At 41.3% G+C, this 25429-nt stretch overlaps 1 protein-coding gene across 1 annotated transcript in view; it reads left to right on the forward strand.

Annotated features, from left to right (window-relative positions):
* The window catches only part of zanl (zonadhesin, like), a 96703-nt gene that overhangs the window by 31084 nt on the left and 40190 nt on the right, over positions 1 to 25429 (forward strand). Inside the window, 56 exon segments of the mRNA XM_085154205.1 lie at positions 134 to 282; positions 510 to 638; positions 725 to 779; positions 781 to 864; positions 1054 to 1195; positions 1581 to 1777; positions 1966 to 2068; positions 2071 to 2103; positions 2632 to 2748; positions 3023 to 3147; positions 3615 to 3760; positions 4167 to 4310; positions 4440 to 4547; positions 6373 to 6421; positions 6423 to 6458; positions 6460 to 6544; positions 7114 to 7176; positions 7179 to 7315; positions 7851 to 7995; positions 8263 to 8456; positions 8539 to 8680; positions 8841 to 9085; positions 11058 to 11145; positions 11148 to 11209; positions 11490 to 11617; positions 11704 to 11842; positions 12032 to 12173; positions 12573 to 12581; positions 12584 to 12768; positions 12956 to 13094; positions 13621 to 13737; positions 14013 to 14137; positions 14575 to 14720; positions 15126 to 15269; positions 15399 to 15436; positions 15439 to 15504; positions 16255 to 16279; positions 16737 to 16906; positions 17171 to 17373; positions 17910 to 18054; positions 18321 to 18514; positions 18597 to 18618; positions 18621 to 18679; positions 18681 to 18738; positions 18901 to 19145; positions 21144 to 21292; positions 21520 to 21648; positions 21735 to 21741; positions 21743 to 21874; positions 22064 to 22205; positions 22593 to 22789; positions 22978 to 23116; positions 23643 to 23759; positions 24035 to 24159; positions 24628 to 24773; positions 25181 to 25324. Coding sequence (XP_085010331.1) covers positions 134 to 282; positions 510 to 638; positions 725 to 779; positions 781 to 864; positions 1054 to 1195; positions 1581 to 1777; positions 1966 to 2068; positions 2071 to 2103; positions 2632 to 2748; positions 3023 to 3147; positions 3615 to 3760; positions 4167 to 4310; positions 4440 to 4547; positions 6373 to 6421; positions 6423 to 6458; positions 6460 to 6544; positions 7114 to 7176; positions 7179 to 7315; positions 7851 to 7995; positions 8263 to 8456; positions 8539 to 8680; positions 8841 to 9085; positions 11058 to 11145; positions 11148 to 11209; positions 11490 to 11617; positions 11704 to 11842; positions 12032 to 12173; positions 12573 to 12581; positions 12584 to 12768; positions 12956 to 13094; positions 13621 to 13737; positions 14013 to 14137; positions 14575 to 14720; positions 15126 to 15269; positions 15399 to 15436; positions 15439 to 15504; positions 16255 to 16279; positions 16737 to 16906; positions 17171 to 17373; positions 17910 to 18054; positions 18321 to 18514; positions 18597 to 18618; positions 18621 to 18679; positions 18681 to 18738; positions 18901 to 19145; positions 21144 to 21292; positions 21520 to 21648; positions 21735 to 21741; positions 21743 to 21874; positions 22064 to 22205; positions 22593 to 22789; positions 22978 to 23116; positions 23643 to 23759; positions 24035 to 24159; positions 24628 to 24773; positions 25181 to 25324 — 6704 coding nt within the window.

Raw genomic sequence — 25429 nt, forward strand, 5'->3', positions numbered from 1 at the left:
ACATCATTGGCATGATAAAGGAACGTTTCTTTTCAGTTACAGATAGTAATGTTGTGACATGGGTAATTCAAAAATGAAAATGTTGGATAATAATTGACCAGATTTGATGTACTGTGCCTATTTTCCCATACAGGTTAATGGGACCAATGTCAATCTGCCACTGTCCCCGGCCCCTGGTATTTCTGTGTTCAAGTCAGGAAAACACTACACTGTCTCCATGAACTTTGGTGTGACGGTTCGATATGATGGAAACGCCTTCATGGACATCAAAGTAATCAAAGAGTGAGTGAAGACCAAATTCATGGTTTCCTTTATCACCTTATTACTGTAAACAGTAATAAGGTGATAAAGGCAGAAATTAATGGCACAGCTAGGATACTTTCTTTAAGCAATTTAGCAGGGGCAACACAAACAGCTCACTCAAAATTTCAAGATGAGATGTAGTTCTGACTAAGTTGCTTGTCTTTCTTGCATAAGACTCTAACACAATCATTTTCTGCAATCTGCAGCTATCAGAACAAGCTTTGTGGCCTGTGTGGCAACTATGATGGAGATACTAAAGATGACTTCCGCAAACCAGATGGAAGCTTAGCTGAAAATGCCAATGACTTTGGACACAGTTGGAACATGGATCCAGAGTGAGTATTGCAGAGATGCAAGTGTAAAGAAACATTTACCATTGACAAAAGACAAATGTTCTTAAGATGATGGTCTGTCTTGACAGATGTAATGGGAAACCCAACACTACCATCCCTGGGTGCAATGAAGAAGAACAGGAAACTGTATGAAAGCTCTGGATATTGTGGCATTCTGCTGGACAAAAATGGACCTTTTGCTGTGTGCCATCCCAAAGTCAACCCCAATGTATGTTCATGTAGAGGATAGTGCACATATAATAAACAAATGTGGAACAGGTCCTTATTCTGAGCTTGTTGTATTTGTGTATGTGTGTGTGCATTCAGGGTGGAAATGTGATATTAGTAATAGTGGAATAATTTCAATATGTGGTCACACAATATAAAGCATTGTAACAAAGTGATTGTTTGTTCTCAGAACTACTTCAGGGACTGTGTCTTTGACTTGTGTGAGCTGGATGGTGCCAAGCCCATTTTGTGTGAAGCCATTGAAGCCTATGTCAATGAATGCCAAGATCGTGGGGTCAACCTTGGACCATGGAGGAATGAAACCTTCTGCCGTGAGTATTGGAAGGACAAATGATTGAATTTAGTAGTAAAATATCTTTAGGTACATCATTAGCTGAAAATCAGCTTGGCTGAGTAGTTGGGAGAAATAACACAAAGAAGTTTATGTCAGTTTTGACTTCTGGAAGAGTACTTCATACGGGCTTCCTACTCACTAAAGTTAACTGAGGGAGTGCTGCTTTAGCATACCTAGTTGGGCAGACAACATATGCCAAGAGGCTGCAGGAGACTGGGTTACCACCAAACTCAAACAATCTCAAACACAGCTGGAAGTGCCAAAGACGTATCTCTTTCTTGTGAAAAGCTGTCATTTTATATTTTAACCAGCACATACTTTTGTTTCCTATCACTAACTTCAACCTCTTGTGGTCTGCTTAGCACTGAGCTGTCCCCCAAACAGCCACTACGAACCTTGTGCAGATCCTTGTCAGGAAACATGCTTTGGAAAACCCCCCTCCTGCTCTGGTCCCTGCTCTGAGTCCTGTGTGTGTGATCCCAGCTATGTCCTGAGTGCTGGCAAGTGCATTAAGGAGAACATGTGTGGCTGCAACCACACGAACGGCCAGTATTATGAGGTATGGTGAAGTGGGTCTGATAGGCCGGCAGTGAATCATTTGGTCCTTTGTATTTCAAGTCAGGTCACTTGCAGTCTCTTTATGCCCTCACTAAAAGAACATTTTCATACATACATGCATAAAATGAGCTACAAAGAATCATATGTGCCTGCTATGCTTAATTAACAATTTTGTTGTCTGTTTGTCAGCCTGGAGAGGAGTTTTTTGAGGAAGACTGCAAGCGAAAATGTTGGTGTGGTGCAGCTGGAATTACCTGCGAAGCCTCTGAATGCCCCCCAATGCATGAATGTAAACTCAGGATGGAGAGCTGGGCTGCTATCCTACGAGTATGTTTGTAATGTTCACACCTAAAAAAAACACAGCAAAGCTGTAGCCATTATATTCTAAGTAGGTTTCCAGATCTCATGGGTTGGACTGCCAACCTGAAAAGTTTTGCAGCTGTGTTTGACGTGATGCTGTAGACTTTGTCAAAGTCCTCAAACTAGCATTTTCTATCCCTGCTCTAATATACATAATTAGACTGAGTAATGGAAGATAGAGAAGCACAACCCAGAAGTGTATTTTACTTTCAATAACAGTGAAAATATTTATGTGTGTGTTGCTGTTATGTTTCTTTTGCTCTCTTCTGTACAGTTTGTCTATAACAACACTTGTTACATGCATTTCTTTATAATACAAAATCACAGAGTTGCAGAAAATTTTTGTCTAGTCAGGAAATGATATATTCTTTGCATCTATTTTAATGCCAGTATAAGTCCAAAGCAACAGTGAACTGCACTGTTATTAGGTAATTGTTCTACAGTGGCTTCATCTGTGTTTCAGTCTGATGTTCCTGATGTTTTTCCCTCTCTCAGGCTTTCAGGATTGTGTAGTTTCTGGGGATCCACACTATAACACCTTTGACAAGAAGTTCTACAGCTTCATGGGAACCTGTACTTACACACTGGCCAGAACCTGTAGGAACAGCACAGGTACACACTATTTTGAGACATTTATTCATTAAGATGTTTGGGTTTCATTGCACCTGTTCTAGTCTTGCCACACCACACGCACAAATTAAAGTTTAAATTTACTCATTTATTATTTTAATCGCAAAGCATGACAGATGTTGTTTTCATTCACGTTTGCTGCAAAAGAAGACACTGAATGTCAGTGGTGGTTTGTATGTTAATGCCAATATCTGCCAATATTCACCTTTACTATAAACACACAATATTCCTGATTGTCGTGGTCTTCCCTGTGCAGGCCCTTGGTTCTCTGTGGAGGCAAAGAATGAAGAGAGAGGAGTTGCAGGAGTGTCATACCTGAGGAAGCTATATGTGACAGTGGATGGAATTACTGTGACCCTGATGAAGAGCAGTAGAACACTGGTCAGTATATAAATGAATTACTATCTCTTGTATTTCCCATCTTTAAGTAAATGTGTGCCAATAGACATCCCACACACTAGTTGTATCATCACCATGGATGTCTTATGTCTACACATAACTGACATTTTAGCAAAGAACTTTGCTAAAACGTCAAAAGTAACTGCTAAAGTAACTAAATTATATCTTTAGTTACTTTGTTGCTAACAGCATGTAAAAAAAACAAAACAGATTTTTCCCATTTTGTCAGTTGAATCTATGCCGAAGATAACACAGTGTTAGGCATAAAGCAATATCTTTCTTGCTTGTTAAAACTATACAAAGTCTGTTTTTGCCTGATATACTGCACATTCCACACTCTTTGTACTTTTATACTCCCTGACCTGTCCACCAATTAGACGTTTACACAGTCTGTTTAACATCTTTATGTTCTTATATTCTTAACATCTTTTTCTTCATCACTGAATCAGGTGAACGGAGTACGGGTGGCTCTGCCCCACTCCCCCTCTCCTCTCATGTCTGTTAGTCTTGCTGGTCAGTTCATCACGCTTCAAACATTGTTTGGCCTGAGGGTGCGTTGGGATGGAAACCATTATGTCCAGATCTCAGTTCCCAGGTTAGTATAAATATTGGTTTGAACTATTTTGATATTGTAGAACTTCTTTTATTTGCTTCACACATTCATACACTACACCTGACCACTGTCTCCAATGCTCCATCATTCTGTTTTTTGATGACCACTTTCCTCCGATGCAACCATACCTAACGATCTGAAGAAACTCTGATAGATAACGATCTAAACTGCTGAACGTCACCAGTTGTTTTATCTATGTTGAGAAAACGTTAAAAAAAACATAGCAGTCCATTTGTGTGTATATTGTGGACATATGCAACTTTTAATATATACTATATACTTTATAATTACAATAAAAGGCCAAGCAACACCTTATTAAACATTGCAAATATTCTTAAGCTTGTCTTATTTTTATCCTACATATCCTGCCTTGACTTTGTCCTACCAGCTCCTACTATGACCAAATGTGTGGCCTTTGTGGTGACTATGATGGGAACCCAGACAATGACTTTACTAAACCAGATGGCACTGTGGCAGGAAATAGTAATGACTTTGGGAACAGCTGGCAGACCAAAGACGATGAAGATGACTCGTGAGTTCAAACATATCTATCTTTCTGTCTTTTGGATTTCTTCTGGTTATGTCTTTTGTTACCTTACTGTTGGACTCTTTCTGACAAACTGAAGAGGATGTAACTGTGTTTTGTATTTGTATTGACCAGATGTACCCCAGGAACAAAGCCTGATCCAGACTGTGACCCCAACTTGGAAGCTGAAGTTGTAAAACCAGAGAAATGTGGTAAAATTACAGACCCTACTGGACCCTTCCGGTAAGAATTTACAACCCCTCCACTTTTGGTTATCGACTTGGTTAAACTGATGGGATTCCTGGGATTTTACAATGTTTTTTCCTGACCTTATAAAATCATGAAATAGATGGCAGCATGCCTGGTAATCACCCAACTGACCTGTAAAATATGAATAAATCTTTCAATACTATTACTGTAATGCTGTAATGAACCCTTCTGGCACTGGGATGCCAGTTTTGTTCTTTGTCCATCATTCTCAAACGCAGCAGCAGTTTTTACCAATGACTTGACAGTTTATCTCCATCTATTGTTACAAAAACCTGGGATACCAGGTTCTTTCTTCCAGTTCTCCCAGTTTCCCTTCCCCTCTGTCCCTCCCTCGCACAATGCTAGCAGCATGCCTCTTGGCACTAGAGGATGTCAGGCCTTCTTTCTATATCCCTCCTTCACAAATGCAGGAGCAAGCTTTTAGCACCGGGTTGCCAGTTCTCTCCCTCCCTCCCTTTTCACAAAAAGCAGCAGCAGTTTTTTGGCACTGAATGCCAGGTTCTCTTTCTCTGTCCCTCCTTTTCAAATGTACCAACAAGCTTTTGGGCCCGGGATTCTGGGTTTCTTTCTCTGTTCCTCCTGTACAAATGAAGCAGCAGGCTTTTAGCACTGGATGCCATGTTCTCTTTCTCTTTTCCTCTTACAATCCAGCAGAATGCTTTTTGCAATGCTATTCCAGGTTCTAATTTCTCTGTCCGTCTTTTTCAATTCGCCAGCATACATCTAGCACCGGGATGCCAGGTTCTTTTCCTTCACTTGCAGTAGCAAGCTTTTCTTCCCTCTATCTCTCCTGAGCAAAATGCAGCAGTATGCTTTTTGGCACCTGGAAGCAGTTTCTCTTCCCTCTTTCCCCAATAACTTGGATGCCAGGGTCCATGCATCTATCTATCTTTCACAAAATGTAACAATGCACATTCCTGACACTGTATTGCCAGTCTTTGTCTCCATATCGATCATTTTAAACACAGCAGTAAAAGCTTTTACGAGCCGTCAAGCCATTGCCTGATGTCTCAAAATACAGACATGCATCCATCCAGCCTCCACACCAGTCAAGCCACGTTGCCACTCGATCAGGGGTTCTCCTCATTCATCTATTAAGATCTTTCGTTGTCTGAAATTTGCTTTGATGTCTTCTGCCACCATTCCTTCATAATTTTCCGAACTCAACCACTCCACTCTCTGTAATCCTTGACTACCTTCTCTCTGCACTTCTCTTTTTTCCTGCTTTCCTTCTTCCACCTCAACCGGTAGCGGCAGATGGCTGTCCTTCCATGGGAATGGTTTTGCCACAGGTTTCTTCCCGTTAAAAGGAGTTTTCCCTTCCCACTGTCGCCAAAGTGCTTGCTCATAGGGAGTCATATGATTGTTGGGTTTTCTCTGTAGGTATTATTGCAGGGTCTACCTTACATATAAAGCCGCCTTGAGGCGATTGTTGTTGTGATTTGGGGCTGTATAAATAAATTGAATTGAAAAATGAATTATTACTGCAGAGGTCTTTCACCTTGACAATGCACAGTTATTGCTGCTTCTAGGGGATGCCTTCTTTGGGGATCTGCCAGGCCCGGGAGGCGCCAGTTCCCCTCTGCGGCCTTCCCTAAAGCTCCAGTTCAATTCATGTTTAAGCCATTCACCTTTATTCACTGGCCCAGCTAGTGAATTGTTGCTAAACTTATGCAACAGTTGTTGACTGTTTCACCACCAAATGTAGCTTGTTTCTTTGTTCGAACTCGGATTTTCAGAATATATGAACCTCTGCCTTTTCCTACCTAAGCTAAGTGAGTGTTTTTCTCTATTACAGGGAGTGCATCAGTGTAGTTAATCCCACTCCATTCTTCCAAAGCTGTGTGGTATGACATGTGTCAGTTCAACGGCCAGCAGCACGTGCTTGTGTGACCAGCTCCAGGCCTACACTGACGCATGTCATAGTGCTGGAGCCAAAGTCTACCAATGGAGAACTCCAGACTTCTGCCGTAAGTTTGAATCTGAGGATATACCAAATATATCTAAATGATATATGATAGTTTAATAATAATATCAGCTGTTCTTTGTGAACATCATAAAGTATATATAAAACATAGTCACAGTGACATCACCCATTGGCTTGATAAGCCCCCATTCTGAAGCATAAATGAATAAAGCCTTGAATAATACCTTTTCATGTTGGAAACATGAGCCTTCAGCATTTTCCCTTTTAAATGGGGTGCATGCCATAGCTTCTCCATTTGGAAGTTGTCTCCACCTGTAAATATAACTAAGATATATTACATCCTGCTCACCAACATTATAATTGAACTTATAATCATATTTATAATTGTATAGGGAGGAGAGTTTAAGATACAGTGCACAATGCTGAAACCAATGTAAAATATTCAATGCAGTTAATATTGTCTTGTTTTCATTTATGACACAGAGTTAAATCAATATGAGATACGTAGATGCCCTGTCTTTGAATCATCCTACTCCCCACCTCCCTTCTCTGTGCCATTTGTCCACCATTGTTCCCTCTCATTATTGTTCATCCCTATGTTTGTCCACACAGCTCTGACCTGTCCTCCCAATAGCTCCTACTCCCTTTGTGTGAGTTCATGTCCTGAGACATGTCTTGTGTGGTGGGACCACCTGGCTGTGAGGAAGTGTGTGTGGAGGGTTGTGAGTGTAACCCTGGCTTCATTCTCAGTGATGACAAATGTGTGGAGCTGAGAGACTGTGGTTGTGTGGACCCCAGTGGAACCTATCACCCTGTAAGTGGAAACAGCCTCCAAACAATTAAAACCATATTCCATTTACCTTTTAAAATGTGCTAAACTCATGTTAACATCATTCTTCAGTTCTCTTTATAACTTCAACAGGAAAGACGCCAAAAGACACAAAGACCCTACAGTACAAAAGAAATTAAAACTCAACTAAATTAAGGGTGCATAGACTGCAGTGAACTGGCACACAAATATTGGTTTTACAACAAAGATTTTTACTTTCAACTCATCAAGCACAGATGATATTTATTATACTGTATTTTACCTGACTTTAAAAGACACTGGTGTTATAGCATTTGTATTTATGTCAGAGCATTTACATACTGGTGCCACCACAATTAGCAAGCCCAAAATCAATAAATAAATTAGTATAGGTTGGCCTAATTAGTTAGTGGCATACAGAATCCCTGGTTTGCATCCAAATGTATATTTATCATTTAGATCTTTATATTCGTGTGATGTACAAGAGAGAATTACATGACAAAATTTTGATTGTTTTTTGCATTGTGTGTACATTTGTCAGGTGGGCGATGACTGGTACTTGGAGGGTTGTGAACAAAAGTGTATGTGTCACAGTGGAGGACTGCTACAGTGTCATAACACCAGCTGTAACCCAACTACTGAGAGCTGCCAACTACAAGATGGAGAATATGAATGCCACCCTCTGGGTATGTTAATCACACAGCTTCACATAGAAATAGCTGCATGAATGCATGGATGTGGATTATAGTGTCAAGTGCTTTATCCGGCTGGTCCTAGAAATGCAGTAAAATAAATGCAGTCGTTTTAGCAACAGGCGCTCCAAACCTCCACTGTCTCAACTGATGTTGTTAGTTTGGACTGAGTTTGTTAAGACTGCATAATAACTTCCTACCTTTTTTGTTCTTGAAAGAGTATCTGCTCATTTTCCAGTAATCCTTTTTCTTTCTATCCAGACCTGTGTCCTCCTAACGCAGAGTATATAGAGTGCGGTCCAGCTTGCATTCCTACATGTATGGAACCCTCTACCAACTGTTCTGGCTCCTGCATCACTGGGTGTTTCTGCAAACCAGGCTTTGTCTTCAAAGGACGGCACTGCGTGCCACTGGACAAGTGTGGTTGTTTAGATGACAACAATAACTATTATGAGGTCAGATGTCCTAGTTAGTACTGTGTACAGTGTACATCTAAAGACATACTTTCTCAGTACTAATTGTTTTCATTTTATCCAGCCTGGTGAGATAGTATTTGGAGATGGCTGCACAAAGCTGTGTCGCTGTGTAGGGAACTACACTTTGGAATGTGTTGATAACTCCTGTGACCCCACTGAAGAGTGTCGAGAGGTTAATGGTGTTGCGGGCTGTTATCCTAAAGGTAATAATGTTGTTGACTTTATTGTTGTTGACTTGATTTAATGCAGTGTAATAAATTACATCTGCACAAGGAGCACCTTGTGTTGTGCTTTACAGTCAGTCGGTATAACTTGATAGTTGACAGTGTGGAATTACAATTTTCTCATATATTATTCCTTTAGGTACATCCACATGCATAGCATCTGGCGATCCACACTACACCAGCTTTGACAAACGCAAATATGACTTCATGGGCAACTGCAGCTATCTGATGTCTAGTCCATGCAATGACACAACTGTGCCCTACTTTGAGGTCCATACTGATAATGAAAACCGGTATAACAGGCCGACCATCTCCTATGTGAATGCCGTACATGTATACGCACAGATGATAGAGATCTCCATTCTCAAAGGTGGCACTGTGCAGGTAAGACATGAGAGGAAGACACAGGATGTTTTGCATGTGAAAACCAATCACGCGTTCACGTTTATCAGGCACTACTGCATTACAAACAAACATCATTCTGTGGTACAAATCACTGCACATGCACAGGAACACTTCTGAAAACCACTGCAATTGACCATGGAAAGAAACTTGCACTTACACTTAGCAATTAGTTCCTCCTACGCAGAGCGACGCATCGGGCAGCTAAACAATCTCCATCGATGTCGGTCAGGGGCGAATGTTTCAGCTTCGTCCCAGGCAATGTCGACTGTTTTCAGATCATCCATAAACGTTCGACGCCATGTGATATTTTGGTCGGCCTTGCTTTCGCTGGTTCTGCCGAAGGCTTCTTCCTGTTATAAGACGGCCTCTGTCACCAAAGGGCTTGGTCAATGGGGTCATATGATTGTTGTTTTTTTTCCTCTGTATGTATTATTGTAGGGTCTACCTTACAATATAAAGCACTTGAGGTTACTGTTTTTGTGATTTGGGGCTATATAAAAAACATTGAATTTAAATGAATTGAATTGGAGACGTCGGAGGACACCGGCAGCCGTCCCTACTCTGAAGTTGACATCTTGATCAGAGAACCCGTCATTCGAGATGATGCTGCCCAGACATGTGAAATTTTCCAACTTTTCAGCACGTTATTTGTTGATTATGACGGGAATATGGGCAGTTGTGTAGCCAACTCGGAGTACCTTGGTTTTCTTGGCGCTGATTCATAATCCGACTTTCCTCACCTCCCTCTACAAAGCTGCAGTCCACTCTTGGAGGTCTTCCGTAGTCGAGCCCAGTAGGGCGATGTCGTCCAGGAAGTCCAAGTCGATGAGATTGCTCGTGCCAGGGGACACCGATGCCAGCTTGGTCATCTGATTGTTGCATGGTTAAGTCAATTACCAACAGGAAGAGAAAAGGCAAACGCAGGTATTGATCTTGAAGAAATCCGTTGAGAAATCATCTGTCCAGACCCAGAAGCGGGAGTTGGAGCAGAGAAAAAGCGCTATACAAATACAGGCTATTTACAATTTACCAGAGACCACAAAAGCGTCTACAAAACTGCTGGGGGACTCCATATTGACGTGGGATAGCCCATAGAGTTGGCCAGTGGACGCTGTCAAAAGCTTCTTGAAGTCGTTGAAATTAATCTAAAAAATGTTCGTTCAATGATCATGCGGAGGGTGAAAATGTGCTCGATGCATGACTAGCCACTCCGAAAGCCAGCAAGCTCTTCTCACAATCGTTCGTCTACTGCGCGTCGTAGCCAATTCAAAGAATGAGGCACCCAAATCGCCTTTCGGGAAGTTGGTGATAACGCCTTTTGCCCATTCATAGGGTACACGCAATGTTGACCAGCAGGCGTTTAGGGCCTGGGCGGCATCCAACTGGGTTTCGTCGTGCTTCAGCATTGTGGGGAGGAACTCGTCCAGGCCAGCAGCCTTTCCAGTCTTGAGGAGTCAGATCGCTGTCTTGACTTCGGCGTCGCTGATTTTTCTGATATCGACAGGAAGAAGATCCATGGAGGGTGCAAGTTCTTCGGCCTCGAACAAGTGGAGTGGCTCAGGCTGGTTTAAAGTATCACAGAACTGTTTGGCTCAACGTTGGTCTTGCTCAGCTTCAGTGAGGAGGACTCGTCCATTTTGTCTCGGATTGGGACCAAGCGGCCACCGCGAGCCCTGTTAGATCTCGAACAATGCGATTTAAGATTCGGGTATCGTTCTGGTCTATTGTTTTCTTGGGCATCCATGCCTTTGGCTTCAATCCACTCTCGCTTGTCATGCCGGCAGCTGTGTTTGACATGTCGGGCAAGAGCTGAGTTGTTTCAGACATCATTGGCATGATAAAGGAATGTTTCTTTTCAGTTACAGATAGTAATGTTTTGACATGGGTAATTCAAAAATGTTGGCTAATAATTGACCCAGATTTGATGTACTGTGCCTATTTTCCCATACAGGTTAATGGGACCAATGTCAATCTGCCACTGTCTCCGGCCCCTGGTATTTCTGTGTTCAAATCAGGAAAACACTACACTGTCTCCATGAACTTGGTGTGACGGTTCGATATGATGGAAACGCCTTCATGGACATCAAAGTAATCAAAGAGTGAGTGAAGACCAAATGCATGGTTTCCTTATAAAATGGTGTTTTAATCAAAAATTCACCAGTTCAGAAATGTACACCCATACTGATACAACTAAAAATACAGTAAACAGTAATAAGGTGATAAAGGCAGAAATTAATGGCACAGCTAGGATTCTTTATTTAAGCAATTTAGCAGGGGCAACACAAACAGCTCACTCAAAATTTCAAGATGAGATGTAGTTCTGACTAAGTTGCTTGTCTTTCTTGCATAAGACTCTAACACAATCATTTTCTGCAATCTGCAGCTATCAGAACAAGCTTGTGGCCTGTGTGGCAACTATGATGGAGATACTAAAGATGACTTCCGCAAACCAGATGGAAGCTTAGCTGAAAATGCCAATGACTTTGGACACAGTTGGAACATGGATCCAGAGTGAGTATTGCAGAGATGCAAGTGTAAAGAAACATTTACCATTGACAAAAGACAAATGTTCTTAAGATGATGGTCTGTCTTGACAGATGTAATGGGAAACCCAACACTACCATCCCTGGGTGCAATGAAGAAGAACAGGAACTGTATGAAAGCTCTGGATATTGTGGCATTCTGCTGGACAAAAATGGACCTTTTGCTGTGTGCCATCCCAAAGTCAACCCCAATGTATGTTCATGTAGAGGATAGTGCACATATAATAAACAAATGTGGAACAGGTCCTTATTCTGAGCTTGTTGTATTTGTGTATGTGTGTGTGCATTCAGGGTGAAAATGTGATATTAGTAATAGTGGAATAATTTCAATATGTGGTCACACAATATAAAGCATTGTAACAAAGTGATTGTTTGTTCTCAGAACTACTTCAGGGACTGTGTCTTTGACTTGTGTGAGCTGGATGGTGCCAAGCCCATTTTGTGTGAAGCCATTGAAGCCTATGTCAATGAATGCCAAGATCGTGGGGTCAACCTTGGACCATGGAGGAATGAAACCTTCTGCCGTGAGTATTGGAAGGACAAATGATTTAATTTAGTAGTAAAATATCTTTAGGTACATCATTAGGTAAAAATCAGCTTGGCTGAGTAGTTGGGAGAAAATAACACAAAGAAGTTTATGTCAGTTTTGACTTGTGGAAGAGTACTTCATACGGGCTTCCTACTCACTAAAGTTAACTGAGGGAGTGCTGCTTAGCATACCTAGTTGGGCAGACAACATATGCCAAGAGGCTGCAGGAGACTGGGTTACCACCAAACTCAAACAATCTAGTTACACGGAAGACAACACAGCTGGAAGTGCCAAAGACGTATCTCTTTTCTTGTGAAAAGCTGTCATTTTATATTTTAACCAGCACATACTTTTGTTTCCTATCACTAACTTCAACCTCTTGTGGTCTGCTTAGCACTGAGCTGTCCCCCAACAGCCACTACGAACCTTGTGCAGATCCTTGTCAGGAAACATGCTTTGGAAAACCCCCCTCCTGCTCTGGTCCCTGCTCTGAGTCCTGTGTGTGTGATCCCAGCTATGTCCTGAGTGCTGGCAAGTGCATTAAGGAGAACATGTGTGGCTGCAACCACACGAACGGCCAGTATTATGAGGTATGGTGAAGTGGGTCTGATAGGCCGGCAGTGAATCATTTGGTCCTTTGTATTTCAAGTCAGGTCACTTGCAGTCTCTTTATGCCCTCACTAAAAAACATTTTCATACATACATGCATAAAATGATCTACAAAGAATCATATGTGCCTGCTATGCTTAATTAACAATTTTGTTGTCTGTTTGTCAGCCTGGAGAGGAGTTTTTTGAGGAAGACTGCAAGCAAAAATGTTGGTGTGGTGCAGCTGGAATTACCTGCGAAGCCTCTGAATGCCCCCCAATGCATGAATGTAAACTTCAGGATGGAGAGCTGGGCTGCTATCCTACGAGTATGTTTGTAATGTTCACACCTAAAAAAAACACAGCAAAGCTGTAGCCATTATATTCTAAGTAGGTTTCCAGATCTCATGGGTTGACTGCCAACCTGAAAAGTTTTGCAACTGTGTTTGACGTGATGCTGTAGACTTTGTCAAAGTCCTCAAACTAGCATTTTCTATCCCTGCTCTAATATACATAATTAGACTGAGTAATGGAAGATAGAGAAGCACAACCCAGAGGTGTATTTTACTTTCAATAACAGTGAAATATTTATGTGTGTGTTGCTGTTATGTTTCTTTTGCTCTCTTCTGTACAGTTTGTCGATAACAACACTTGTTACATGCATTTCTTTATAATACAAAATCACAGAGTTGCAGAAAATTTTTGTCTAGTCAGGAAATGATATATTCTTTGCATCTATTTTAATGCCAGTATAAGTCCAAAGCAACAGTGAACTGCACTGTTATTAGGTAATTGTTCTACAGTGGCTTCATCTGTGTTTCAGTCTGATGTTCCTGATGTTTTTCCCTCTCTCAGGCTTTCAGGATTGTGTAGTTTCTGGGGATCCACACTATAACACCTTTGACAAGAAGTTCTACAGCTTCATGGGAACCTGTACTTACACACTGGCCAGAACCTGTAGGAACAGCACAGGTACAAACTATTTTGAGACATTTATTCATTAAGATGTTTGGGTTTCATTGCACCTGTTCTAGTCTTGCCACACCACACGCACAAATTAAAGTTTAAATTTACTCATTTATTATTTTAATCGCAAAGCATGACAGATGTTGTTTTCATTCACGTTTGCTGCAAAAAGAAGACACTGAATGTCAGTGGTGGTTTGTATGTTAATGCCAATATCTGCCAATATTCACCTTTAATATAAACACACAATATTCCTGATTGTCGTGGTCTTCCCTGTGCAGGCCCTTGGTTCTCTGTGGAGGCAAAGAATGAAGAGAGAGGAGTTGCAGGAGTGTCATACCTGAGGAAGCTATATGTGACAGTGGATGGAATTACTGTGACCCTGATGAAGAGCAGTAGAACACTGGTCAGTATATGAATGAATTACTATCTCTTGTATTTCCCATCTTTAAGTAAAATGTGTGCCAATAGACATCCCACACACTAGTTGTATCATCACCATGGATGTCTTATGTCTACACATAACTGACATTTTAGCAAAGAACTCAAATTATATATTTAGTTACTTTGTTGCTAACAGCATGTAAAAAAAAACAAAACAGATTTTTCCCATTTTGTCAGTTGAATCTATGCCAAAGATAACACAGTGTGATAGGCATAAAGCAATATCTTTCTTGCTTTTTAAAACTATACAAAGTCTGTTTTTGCCTGATATACTGCACATTCCACACTCTTTGTACTTTTATACTCCCTGACCTGTCCACCAATTAGACATTTACACAGTCTGTTTAACATCTTTATGTTCTTATATTCTTAACATCTTTTTCTTCATCACTGAATCAGGTGAACGGAGTACGGGTGGCTCTGCCCCACTCCCCCTCTCCTCTCATGTCTATTAGTCTTGCTGGTCAGTTCATCACGCTTCAAACATCCTTTGGCCTGAGGGTGCGTTGGGATGGAAACCATTATGCCCAGATCTCAGTTCCCAGGTTAGTATAAATATTGGTTTGAAGTATTTTGATATTGTAGAACTTCTTTTTATTTGCTTCACACATTCATACAATACACCTGACCACTGTCTCCATTGCTCCATCATTCTTTTTTGATGACCACTTTCCTCCGATGCAACCATAACCTAACGATCTGAAGAAACTCTGATAGATAACGATCTAAACTGCTGAACGTCACTAGTTGTTTTATGTATATTGAGAAAACTTAAAAAAAACATAGCAGTCCATTTGTGTGCATATTGTGGACATATGCAACTTTTAATATATACTATATACTTTATAATTACAATAAAAGGCCAAGCAACACCTTATTAAACATTGCAAATATTCTTAAGCTTGTCTTATTTTAATCCTACATATCCTGCCTTGACTTTGTCCTACCAGCTCCTACCATGACCAAATGTGTGGCCTTTGTGGTGACTATGATGGGAACCCAGACAATGACTTCACTAAACCAGATGGCACTGTGGCAGGAAATAGTAATGACTTTGGGAACAGCTGGCAGACCAAAGACGATGAAGATGACTCGTGAGTTCAAACATATCTATCTTTCTGTCTTTTGGATTTCTTCTGGTTATGTCTTTTGTTACCTTACTGTCGGACTCTATCTGACAAACTGAAGAGGATGTAACTGTGTTTTGTATTTGTATTGACCAGATGTACCCCAGGAACAAAGCCTGATCCAGACTGTGACCCAACTTGGAAGCTGAAGTTGTAAAACCAGAGAAATGTGGTAAAATTACAGACCCTACTGGACCCTTCGGTAAGAATTCACAACCCTTCCACTTCTGGTTATCGACTTGGTTAAACTGATGGGATTCCTGGGATTTTACAACGTTTTTTTCCTGCCCTTATAAAATCATGAAATAGATGGCAGCATGCCTGGTAATAACCCAACTGACCTTTAAATATGAATAAATCTTTTCAGTACTATTACTGTAATGCTGTAATGAACCCTTCTGGCACTGGGATGCCAGTTTTGTTCTTTGTCCCTCATTCTCAAACGTAGCAGCAAGTTTTTACCAATGACTTGACAGTTTATCTCCATCTATCGTTACAAAAACCTGTGATACCAGGTTCTTTCTTCCAGTTCTCCCAGTTTCCCTTCCCCTCTTTCCCTCCCTCGCAAAATGCAGCAGCATGCTTCTTGGCACTAGGATGTCAGGCTATCCTTCTCTATCCCTCTTCACAAATGCAGGAGCAAGCTTTTAGCACTGGGTTGCCAGTTCCTCTTCCCTCCTCCCTTTTTCACAAAAATGCAGCAGCATGTTTTTTGGCACTGGAATGCCAGGTTCTCTTTCTCTGTCCCTCCTTTTCAAATGTACCAGCAAGCTTTTGGGCCCGGGATTCTGGGTTTCTTTCTCTGTTCCTCCTGTACAAATGAAGCAGCAGGCTTTTAGCACTGGGATGCCATGTTCTCTTTCTCTGTCCCTCCTTTACAAATCCAGCAGCATGCTTTTTGCAATGGTATCACAGGTTCTATTTCTCTGTCCGTCTTTTTCAAATTTGCCAGCATACATCTGGCACCGGGATGCCAGGTTCTTTACCTTCATTTGCAGTAGCAAGCTTTTCTTCCCTCTATCTCTCCTGAGCAAAATGCAGCAGCCTGCTCTTTGGCACCTGGAAGCCAGTTTCTCTTCCCTCTATCCTTCTTTCACAAATGTAGCAGCAAGCTTTCCCCAATAACTTGAATGCCAGGGTCCATGCATCTATCTATCTTTCACAAAATGTAACAATGCACATTCCTGACACCGTATTGCCAGTCTTTGTCTCCATATCGATCTGCGGCCTTCCCTAAAGCTCAGTTCAATTCATATTTAAGCATTCACCTTTATTCACTGGCCCCAGCTAGTGAATTGTTGCTAAACTTATGCAAAAGTTGTTGACTGTTTCACCACCAAATGTAGCTTGTTTGTTGTTCGAACTCAGATTTCAGAATATATGAGCCTCTGCCTTTTCCTACCTAAGCTAAGTGAGTGTTTTTCTCTGTTACAGGGAGTGCATCAGTGTAGTTAATCCCACTCCATTCTTCCAAAGCTGTGTGTATGACATGTGTCAGTTCAACGGCCAGCAGCACGTGCTGTGTGACCAGCTCCAGGCCTACACTGACGCATGTCATAGTGCTGGAGCCAAAGTCTACCAATGGAGAACTCCAGACTTCTGCCGTAAGTTTGAATCTGAGATATACCAAATATATCTAAATGATATATGATAGTTTAACAATAATAATATCAGCTGTTCTTTGTGAACATCATAAAGTATATATAAAACTAGTCACAGTGACATCAAAATAGTCATATAGTTAAATCAATATGAGATACGTAGATGCCCTGTCTTTGAATCATCCTACTCCCCCCTCCCTTCTCTGTTGCCATTTGTCCACCATTGTTCCCTCTCATTATTGTTCATCCCTGTGTTTGTCCACACAGCTCTGACCTGTCCTCCCAATAGCTCATACTCCCTTTGTGTGAGTTCATGTCCTGAGACATGTCTTGGTGTGGTGGGACCACCTGGCTGTGAGGAAGTGTGTGTGGAGGGTTGTGAGTGTAACCCTGGCTTCATTCTCAGTGATGACAAATGTGTGGAACTGAGAGACTGTGGTTGTGTGGACCCCAGTGGAACCTATCACCCTGTAAGTGGAAATAGCCTCCAAACAATTAAAACCATATTCCATTTACCTTTAAAATGTGCTAAACTCGTGTTAACATCATTTTCAGTTCTCTTTATAACTTCAACAGGAAAGACGCCAAAAGACACAAAGACCCTACAGTACAAAAGAAATTAAAACTCAACTAAATTAAGGGTGCATAGACTGCAGTGAACTGTTGGCACACAAATATTGGTTTTACAACAAAGATTTTTACTTTCAACTCATCAAGCACAGATTATATTTATTATACTGTATTTTACCTGACTTTAAAAGACACTGGTGTTATAGCATTTGTATTTATGTCAGAGCATTTACATACTGGTGCCACCACAATTAGCAAGCCCAAAATCAATAAATAAATGAGTATAGGTTGGCCTAATTAGTTAGTGGCATACAGAATCCCTGGTTTGCATCCAAATGTATATTTATCATTTAGATCTTTATATTCGTGTGATGTACAAGAGAGAATTACATGACAAACTTTTGAATGTTTTTTGCATTCTGTGTACATTTGTCAGGTGGGCGATGACTGGTACTTGGAGGGTTGTGAACAAAAGTGTATGTGTCACAGTGGAGGTCTGCTACAGTGTCATAACACCAGCTGTAACCCAACTACTGAGAGCTGCCAACTACAAGATGGAGAATATGAATGCCACCCTCTGGGTATGTTAATCACACAGCTTCACATAGAAATAGCTGCATGAATACATGGATGTGGATTATAGTGTCAAGTGCTTTATCCGACTGGTCCTAGAAAATGCAGTAATAAATGCAGTCGTTTTAGCAACAGGTGCTCCAAACCTCCACTGTCTCAACTGATGTTGTTAGTTTGGACTGAGTTTGTTAAGACTGCATAATAACTTCCTACCTTTTTTGTTCCTGAAAGAGTATCTGCTCATTTTCCAGTAATCCTTTTTCTTTCTATCCAGACCTGTGTCCTCCTAATGCAGAGTATATAGAGTGCGGTCCAGCTTGCATTCCTACATGTATGGAACCCTCTACCAACTGTTCTGGCTCCTGCATCACTGGGTGTTTCTGCAAACCAGGCTTTGTCTTCAAAGGACGGCACTGCGTGCCACTGGACAAGTGTGGTTGTTTAGATGACAACAATAACTATTATGAGGTCAGATGTCCTAGTTAGTACTGTGTACAGTGTACATTTAAAGACATACTTTCTCAGTACTAATTGTTTTCATTTTATCCAGCCTGGTGAGATAGTATTTGGAGATGCTGCACAAAGCTGTGTCGCTGTGTAGGGAACTACACTTTGGAATGTGTTGATAACTCCCTGTGACCCCACTGAAGAGTGTCGAGAGGTTAATGGTGTTGCGGGCTGTTATCCTAAAGGTAATAATGTTTGTTGACTTTATTGTTGTTGACTTGATTTAATGCAGTGTAATAAATTACATCTGCACAAGGAGCACCTTGTGTTGTGCTTTACAGTCAGTCGGTATAACTTGATAGTTGACAGTGTGGAAATTACAATTTTCTCATATATTATTCCTTTAGGTACATCCACATGCATAGCATCTGGCGATCCACACTACACCAGCTTTGACAAACGCAAATATGACTTCATGGGCAACTGCAGCTATCTGATGTCTAGTCCATGCAATGACACAACTGTGCCCTACTTTGAGGTCCATACTGACAATGAAAACCGGTATAACAGGCCGACCATCTCCTATGTGAATGCCGTACATGTATACGCACAGATGATAAAGATCTCCATTCTCAAAGGTGGCACTGTGCAGGTAAGACATGAGAGGAAGACACAGGATGTTTTGCATGTGAAAACCAATCACGCTTTCACGTTATCAGGCACTACTGCATTACAAACAAACATCATTCTGTGGTACAAATCACTGCACATGCTCAGGAACACTTCTGAAAACCACTGCAATTGACCATGGAAAGAAACTTGCACTTACACTTAGCACTTAGTTCCTCCTACGCCGAGCGACGCATCGGGCAGCTAACAATCTCCATCGATGTCAGTCAGGGGCGAATGTTTCAGCTTTGTCCCAGGCGATGTCGACTGTTTTCATATCATCCATAAACGTTTGACGCCATGTGATATTTGGTCGGCCTTGCTTTCGCTGGTTCTGCCGAAGGCTTCTTCCTGTTATAAGACGCCTCTGTCACCAAAGGGCTTGGTCAATGGGGTCATATGATTATTGTTTTTTTTCTCTGTAGGTATTATTGTAGGGTCTACCTTACAATATAAAGCACTTTGAGGTTACTGTTTTTGTGATTTGGGGCTATATAAAAAACACTGAATTTAAATGAATTGAATTCGAGATGTCGGAGGACACCGGCAGCCTTCCCTACTCTGAAGTTGACATCTTGATCAGAGAACCCGTCATTCGAGATGATGCTGCCCAGACATGTGAAATTTTCCAACTTTTCAGCACGTTATTTGTTGATTATGACGGGAATATGGGCAGTTGTGTAGCCAACTCGGAGTACCTTGGTTTTCTTGGTGCTGATTCGTAATCCGACTTTCCTCACCTCCCTCTACAAAGCTGCAGTCCACTCTTGGAGGTCTTCCGTAGTCGAGCCCAGTAGGGCGATGTTGTCCAGGAAGTCCAAGTCGATGAGATTGCTCATGCCAGGGGACACCGATGCCAGCTTGGTCATCTGATTGTTGCATGGTTAAGTCAATCACCAACAGGAAGAGAAAAGGCAAACGCAGGTATTGATCTTGAAGAAATCCGTTGAGAAATCATCTGTCCGGACGCAGAAGCGGGAGTTGGAGCAGAGAAAAAAGCGCTATACAAATACAGGCCATTTACCATTTACCAGAGACCACAAAAGGCATCTACAAACTGCTGGGGGACTCCATATTGATGTGGGATAGCCCATAGAGTCGGCCGGTGGACGTTGTCAAAAGCTTTCTTGAAGTCATTGAAATTAATAGAAATCTTCCTTTGCTATTCCGATGTTCGTTCAATGATCATGCAGAGGGTGAAAATGTGCTCGATGCATGACTAGCCACTCCGAAAGCCAGCAAGCTCTTCTCACAATCGTTCGTCTCCTGCGCGTCGTAGCCAATACAAAGAATGAGGCACCCAAATCGCCTTTCGGGAAGTTTGGTGATAACGCCTTTTGCCCATTCATAGGGTACACGCAATGTTGACCAGCAGGCGTTTAGGGGTCTTCTAAGGGCGGCATCCAACTGGGCTTCGTCGTGCTTCAGCATTGTGGGGAGGAACTCGTCCAGGCCAGCAGCCTTTCCAGTCTTGAGGAGTCAGATCGCTTTCTTGACTTTGGCGTCGCTGATTTTTCTGATATCGACAGGAAGAAGATCCATGGAGGGTGCAAGTTCTTCGGCCTCGAACAAGTGGAGTGGCTCGGGCTGGTTTAAAGTATCACAGAACTGTTTGGCTCAACGTTGGTTTTTCTCAGCTTCAGTGAGGAGGACTCGTCCATTTTGTCTTGGATTGGGACCAAGCGGCCACCGCGAGCCCCTGTTAGATCTCGACCAATTCAATTTGAGATTCGGGTATCGTTCTGGTCTACTGTTTTCTTGGGCATCCATGCCTCTGGCTTCAATCCACTCTCGCTTGTCATGCCGGCAGCTGCGTTTGACATGTCGGGCAAGAGCTGAGTTGTTCAGACATCATTGGCATGATAAAGGAACGTTTCTTTTCAGTTACAGATAGTAATGTTGTGACATGGGTAATTCAAAAATGAAAATGTTGGATAATAATTGACCAGATTTGATGTACTGTGCCTATTTTCCCATACAGGTTAATGGGACCAATGTCAATCTGCCACTGTCCCCGGCCCCTGGTATTTCTGTGTTCAAGTCAGGAAAACACTACACTGTCTCCATGAACTTTGGTGTGACGGTTCGATATGATGGAAACGCCTTCATGGACATCAAAGTAATCAAAGAGTGAGTGAAGACCAAATTCATGGTTTCCTTTATCACCTTATTACTGTAAACAGTAATAAGGTGATAAAGGCAGAAATTAATGGCACAGCTAGGATACTTTCTTTAAGCAATTTAGCAGGGGCAACACAAACAGCTCACTCAAAATTTCAAGATGAGATGTAGTTCTGACTAAGTTGCTTGTCTTTCTTGCATAAGACTCTAACACAATCATTTTCTGCAATCTGCAGCTATCAGAACAAGCTTTGTGGCCTGTGTGGCAACTATGATGGAGATACTAAAGATGACTTCCGCAAACCAGATGGAAGCTTAGCTGAAAATGCCAATGACTTTGGACACAGTTGGAACATGGATCCAGAGTGAGTATTGCAGAGATGCAAGTGTAAAGAAACATTTACCATTGACAAAAGACAAATGTTCTTAAGATGATGGTCTGTCTTGACAGATGTAATGGGAAAACCCAACACTACCATCCCTGGGTGCAATGAAGAAGAACAGGAACTGTATGAAAGCTCTGGATATTGTGGCATTCTGCTGGACAAAAATGGACCTTTTGCTGTGTGCCATCCCAAAGTCAACCCCAATGTATGTTCATGTAGAGGATAGTGCACATATAATAAACAAATGTGGAACAGGTCCTTATTCTGAGCTTGTTGTATTTGTGTATGTGTGTGTGCATTCAGGGTGGAAATGTGATATTAGTAATAGTGGAATAATTTCAATATGTGGTCACACAATATAAAGCATTGTAACAAAGTGATTGTTTGTTCTCAGAACTACTTCAGGGACTGTGTCTTTGACTTGTGTGAGCTGGATGGTGCCAAGCCCATTTTGTGTGAAGCCATTGAAGCCTATGTCAATGAATGCCAAGATCGTGGGGTCAACCTTGGACCATGGAGGAATGAAACCTTCTGCCGTGAGTATTGGAAGGACAAATGATTGAATTTAGTAGTAAAATATCTTTAGGTACATCATTAGCTGAAAATCAGCTTGGCTGAGTAGTTGGGAGAAAATAACACAAAGAAGTTTATGTCAGTTTTGACTTCTGGAAGAGTACTTCATACGGGCTTCCTACTCACTAAAGTTAACTGAGGGAGTGCTGCTTTAGCATACCTAGTTGGGCAGACAACATATGCCAAGAGGCTGCAGGAGACTGGGTTACCACCAAACTCAAACAATCTCAAACACAGCTGGAAGTGCCAAAGACGTATCTCTTTTCTTGTGAAAAGCTGTCATTTTATATTTTAACCAGCACATACTTTTGTTTCCTATCACTAACTTCAACCTCTTGTGGTCTGCTTAGCACTGAGCTGTCCCCCAAACAGCCACTACGAACCTTGTGCAGATCCTTGTCAGGAAACATGCTTTGGAAAACCCCCCTCCTGCTCTGGTCCCTGCTCTGAGTCCTGTGTGTGTGATCCCAGCTATGTCCTGAGTGCTGGCAAGTGCATTAAGGAGAACATGTGTGGCTGCAACCACACGAACGGCCAGTATTATGAGGTATGGTGAAGTGGGTCTGATAGGCCGGCAGTGAATCATTTGGTCCTTTGTATTTCAAGTCAGGTCACTTGCAGTCTCTTTATGCCCTCACTAAAAGAACATTTTCATACATACATGCATAAAATGAGCTACAAAGAATCATATGTGCCTGCTATGCTTAATTAACAATTTTGTTGTCTGTTTGTCAGCCTGGAGAGGAGTTTTTTGAGGAAGACTGCAAGCGAAAATGTTGGTGTGGTGCAGCTGGAATTACCTGCGAAGCCTCTGAATGCCCCCCAATGCATGAATGTAAACTTCAGGATGGAGAGCTGGGCTGCTATCCTACGAGTATGTTTGTAATGTTCACACCTAAAAAAACACAGCAAAGCTGTAGCCATTATATTCTAAGTAGGTTTCCAGATCTCATGGGTTGGACTGCCAACCTGAAAAGTTTTGCAGCTGTGTTTGACGTGATGCTGTAGACTTTGTCAAAGTCCTCAAACTAGCATTTTCTATCCCTGCTCTAATATACATAATTAGACTGAGTAATGGAAGATAGAGAAGCACAACCCAGAAGTGTATTTTACTTTCAATAACAGTGAAATATTTATGTGTGTGTTGCTGTTATGTTTCTTTTGCTCTCTTCTGTACAGTTTGTCTATAACAACACTTGTTACATGCATTTCTTTATAATACAAAATCACAGAGTTGCAGAAAATTTTTGTCTAGTCAGGAAATGATATATTCTTTGCATCTATTTTAATGCCAGTATAAGTCCAAAGCAACAGTGAACTGCACTGTTATTAGGTAATTGTTCTACAGTGGCTTCATCTGTGTTTCAGTCTGATGTTCCTGATGTTTTTCCCTCTCTCAGGCTTTCAGGATTGTGTAGTTTCTGGGGATCCACACTATAACACCTTTGACAAGAAGTTCTACAGCTTCATGGGAACCTGTACTTACACACTGGCCAGAACCTGTAGGAACAGCACAGGTACACACTATTTTGAGACATTTATTCATTAAGATGTTTGGGTTTCATTGCACCTGTTCTAGTCTTGCCACACCACACGCACAAATTAAAGTTTAAATTTACTCATTTATTATTTTAATCGCAAAGCATGACAGATGTTGTTTTCATTCACGTTTGCTGCAAAAAGAAGACACTGAATGTCAGTGGTGGTTTGTATGTTAATGCCAATATCTGCCAATATTCACCTTTACTATAAACACACAATATTCCTGATTGTCGTGGTCTTCCCTGTGCAGGCCCTTGGTTCTCTGTGGAGGCAAAGAATGAAGAGAGAGGAGTTGCAGGAGTGTCATACCTGAGGAAGCTATATGTGACAGTGGATGGAATTACTGTGACCCTGATGAAGAGCAGTAGAACACTGGTCAGTATATAAATGAATTACTATCTCTTGTATTTCCCATCTTTAAGTAAAATGTGTGCCAATAGACATCCCACACACTAGTTGTATCATCACCATGGATGTCTTATGTCTACACATAACTGACATTTTAGCAAAGAACTTTGCTAAAACGTCAAAAGTAACTGCTAAAGTAACTAAATTATATCTTTAGTTACTTTGTTGCTAACAGCATGTAAAAAAAACAAAACAGATTTTTCCCATTTTGTCAGTTGAATCTATGCCGAAGATAACACAGTGTTAGGCATAAAGCAATATCTTTCTTGCTTGTTAAAACTATACAAAGTCTGTTTTTGCCTGATATACTGCACATTCCACACTCTTTGTACTTTTATACTCCCTGACCTGTCCACCAATTAGACGTTTACACAGTCTGTTTAACATCTTTATGTTCTTATATTCTTAACATCTTTTTCTTCATCACTGAATCAGGTGAACGGAGTACGGGTGGCTCTGCCCCACTCCCCCTCTCCTCTCATGTCTGTTAGTCTTGCTGGTCAGTTCATCACGCTTCAAACATTGTTTGGCCTGAGGGTGCGTTGGGATGGAAACCATTATGTCCAGATCTCAGTTCCCAGGTTAGTATAAATATTGGTTTGAACTATTTTGATATTGTAGAACTTCTTTTTATTTGCTTCACACATTCATACACTACACCTGACCACTGTCTCCAATGCTCCATCATTCTGTTTTTGATGACCACTTTCCTCCGATGCAACCATAACCTAACGATCTGAAGAAACTCTGATAGATAACGATCTAAACTGCTGAACGTCACCAGTTGTTTTATCTATGTTGAGAAAACGTTAAAAAAAACATAGCAGTCCATTTGTGTGTATATTGTGGACATATGCAACTTTTAATATATACTATATACTTTATAATTACAATAAAAGGCCAAGCAACACCTTATTAAACATTGCAAATATTCTTAAGCTTGTCTTATTTTTATCCTACATATCCTGCCTTGACTTTGTCCTACCAGCTCCTACTATGACCAAATGTGTGGCCTTTGTGGTGACTATGATGGGAACCCAGACAATGACTTTACTAAACCAGATGGCACTGTGGCAGGAAATAGTAATGACTTTGGGAACAGCTGGCAGACCAAAGACGATGAAGATGACTCGTGAGTTCAAACATATCTATCTTTCTGTCTTTTGGATTTCTTCTGGTTATGTCTTTTGTTACCTTACTGTTGGACTCTTTCTGACAAACTGAAGAGGATGTAACT

Source organism: Neolamprologus multifasciatus, chromosome 3 (assembly GCF_963576455.1).
Source record: "Neolamprologus multifasciatus chromosome 3, fNeoMul1.2, whole genome shotgun sequence".
NCBI lineage: Eukaryota > Metazoa > Chordata > Actinopteri > Cichliformes > Cichlidae > Neolamprologus > Neolamprologus multifasciatus.